Source organism: Cyprinodon variegatus, unplaced genomic scaffold (assembly GCF_000732505.1).
Source record: "Cyprinodon variegatus isolate N-32 unplaced genomic scaffold, C_variegatus-1.0 Scaffold786, whole genome shotgun sequence".
Taxonomy (NCBI): Eukaryota; Metazoa; Chordata; class Actinopteri; order Cyprinodontiformes; family Cyprinodontidae; genus Cyprinodon; species Cyprinodon variegatus.
The window spans coordinates 355,118-357,428 of NW_015151239.1; the positions used below are offsets into that span (position 1 = coordinate 355,118).

Genomic DNA, 2,311 nt, shown 5'->3' on the forward strand with positions numbered 1-2,311 from the left:
TCTCTCAGTCAGCGGCTCCGCTGTTAATATGTAAACGCTCCGATGATTGAAGACTGCAGACAGTTTCCCCGGCTGCGCCCTCAGCCCGGGCCGTGCGCCATTGGCCGCCAACTCCAGCGAGGCCAAACAGCCAATTGGAGGGCGCCGACCACGAGCCGTCCTCCCTCGGGCCTCGTGTCCCTCACTCTGATTGGTTGAAAGTTACTGTGGGAAAGAAAGTTTGGGAAGTTTCACACGAGCCGTTCGCGTGCAGTGAGAGATATAAATACAAGGCACACGCGGAGAGCCCGACAGAAAGAGAGAGAGAGAGAGAGACTGCGTCCGCTCCTGACGCTGCGCTTCACTCAGACGGATTTAACTCAAACCAGGAATTGATTCCGACACAGAAGGACTTTAAATTCTACCTGACAACACCTGCTTCATTTTTTCTACGCGTTGGAAGGGAATTTGCTGTAATTTTGTTGGGGTTTTTCTAATAAGAAAGAAAATATGCCTGCCGATATGATGGAAAAATCCTCATCCTCTCCGGTCGCTGCTACACCGGCGAGCATGAACACAACTCCAGACAAACCCAAGACAGCATCTGAACACAGAAAGGTTGGTATTTATAAAGATTGTAGCAAATAACAATAGTCTAGGTTGTATACCCAGCTCTGTGCCTTGAGTGGATTATGTTAACAGCGTGCGTTCACTTTTTTAGTCATCCAAGCCGATCATGGAGAAAAGGAGAAGAGCCAGAATAAACGAAAGCTTGGGTCAGCTGAAGACTCTCATTCTGGATGCGCTCAAAAAGGATGTAAGTACTCAGCAGTCCTCTTTGGATATTTATAGATGCCCTAACAGTCGGTATCAGGCATGAGGATAGTCTGTGCGTAACGCTAACCAGGTGCGCTTCTCGCCCCCGCAGAGCTCCAGACACTCCAAACTGGAGAAAGCAGACATCCTGGAGATGACAGTGAAGCACCTCCGGAACTTACAGAGAGCTCAGATGACCGGTAAGTTCAACATCCCACTCTGATTTATCTTCATTTATAAAAGTCACGCTTGTTTCAACACGTCCAGAGGATTTTAACAATAATGTCCTCCCTCTGTTTCTCCTATAGCTGCTCTGAACACTGACCCCACCGTCTTAGGAAAATACCGCGCAGGTTTCAGTGAATGCATGAATGAAGTCACCCGATTCCTGTCCACCTGCGAGGGCGTAAACACAGAAGTCAGAACGCGGCTCCTGGGACACCTGGCCAGCTGCATGACGCAGATCAACGCCATGAACTACCCCAGCCAGCATCAGCATCAGCACCAACACCAGCTCCCTTCAGCGGGAGCCTCAACGCACCCCTCGTTTGGTCAGTCCATGGTGCCGATCCCCAGCTCCTCCCCGCAGGTGCTCCCCATGAACCCCGCGTCCTGCAAAGGGGGCTCCCCGCCGACCAGCTTACCATCAGACGCCACCAAAGTGTACGGCGGCTTCCAGATCGTGCCAGCCACAGACGGACAGTTCGCTTTCCTCATACCTAACGCGGCATTTGCGCCAAACGGCCCCGTCATCCCTGTGTACGCAAACAACGTGAGCACGCCAGTGCCTGTTCCAGCCGCGGTGTCCCCTGGAGCCCCCTCAGCCAACACAGACTCAGTGTGGCGACCGTGGTGAAAAGACCAACCCGGAATAAAGACTCTGACTTTACACTTATTAGTTAACATTTTTTTTTGGTCAATAGAAAGTTGTTTCGAACCTGCTTTTATTTTCTTGTAAAATTGAAAGAGTATGCACTATATTTGTACAGCTAACAAGGGAGTAAAGTTCATATTGAAATGAGATTGGTATTGTGGAAGTCCGTTCACTGCATTTTTTTTAATATTTGAGTTGTCTTTTTTTTTTCTTTTTTTTACTGTGTGACGCCAAAGATGTTCAATGCTCTTATACTGTTCTTCGTTTTGGAAGACAAATAAATTTGTAAAATTATGAAAAAGAAATTATTGTCCCAGAGTTACTTGTTGCAGAAAAAAAAGACAGGTTCCCTGTTTAAAACATAACATCTTGACATAAAGTCATTGAGCGTTTGCGTAACTCTATTTATGTGCGTCAAAGCTTAGAGCCAGTAGTTGGTGAAAATGCTTAAAATTAACCAGATGGATCAAGATACAGCAACTGTTTTTATTGTGTAAAACTTTTTCTTAAATTTTTAAGTATTTTGCAAAGGGCTTGCACTCAAAATAAGTTGTTTTGTAGAAACATTATCAACCAACTGAGTTCCAGTTGGAGCTCAGTGATGTGAAAAAGTTGAGGGAGAGCGGCAAGGATGTAAGATCA

The 2,311-nt window shown here is 46.7% G+C and overlaps 1 protein-coding gene across 1 annotated transcript; it reads left to right on the forward strand.

The window, feature by feature from the left end:
- The first annotated feature begins 283 nt into the window (after positions 1 to 283).
- On the forward strand, positions 284 to 1,966 carry hes1 (hes family bHLH transcription factor 1). The gene is made up of 4 exons (XM_015396257.1): positions 284 to 597; positions 701 to 796; positions 908 to 995; positions 1,104 to 1,966. Exons 1-4 carry the CDS (start codon positions 490 to 492, stop codon positions 1,649 to 1,651), a joined length of 840 nt encoding a protein of 279 aa, XP_015251743.1. The 5' UTR covers positions 284 to 489; the 3' UTR covers positions 1,652 to 1,966.
- Positions 1,967 to 2,311: the final 345 nt, after the last annotated feature.

Coding starts and splice junctions, on each gene's coding strand:
- hes1 (XM_015396257.1), top strand. CDS start 490: ATGCCTGCCGATATGATGGAAAAATCCTCATCCTCTCCGGTCGCTGCT. Junction 797..907: donor TGGATGCGCTCAAAAAGGAT/GTAAGTACTCAG, acceptor TCGCCCCCGCAG/AGCTCCAGACACTCCAAACT. Junction 996..1,103: donor ACAGAGAGCTCAGATGACCG/GTAAGTTCAACA, acceptor TTTCTCCTATAG/CTGCTCTGAACACTGACCCC.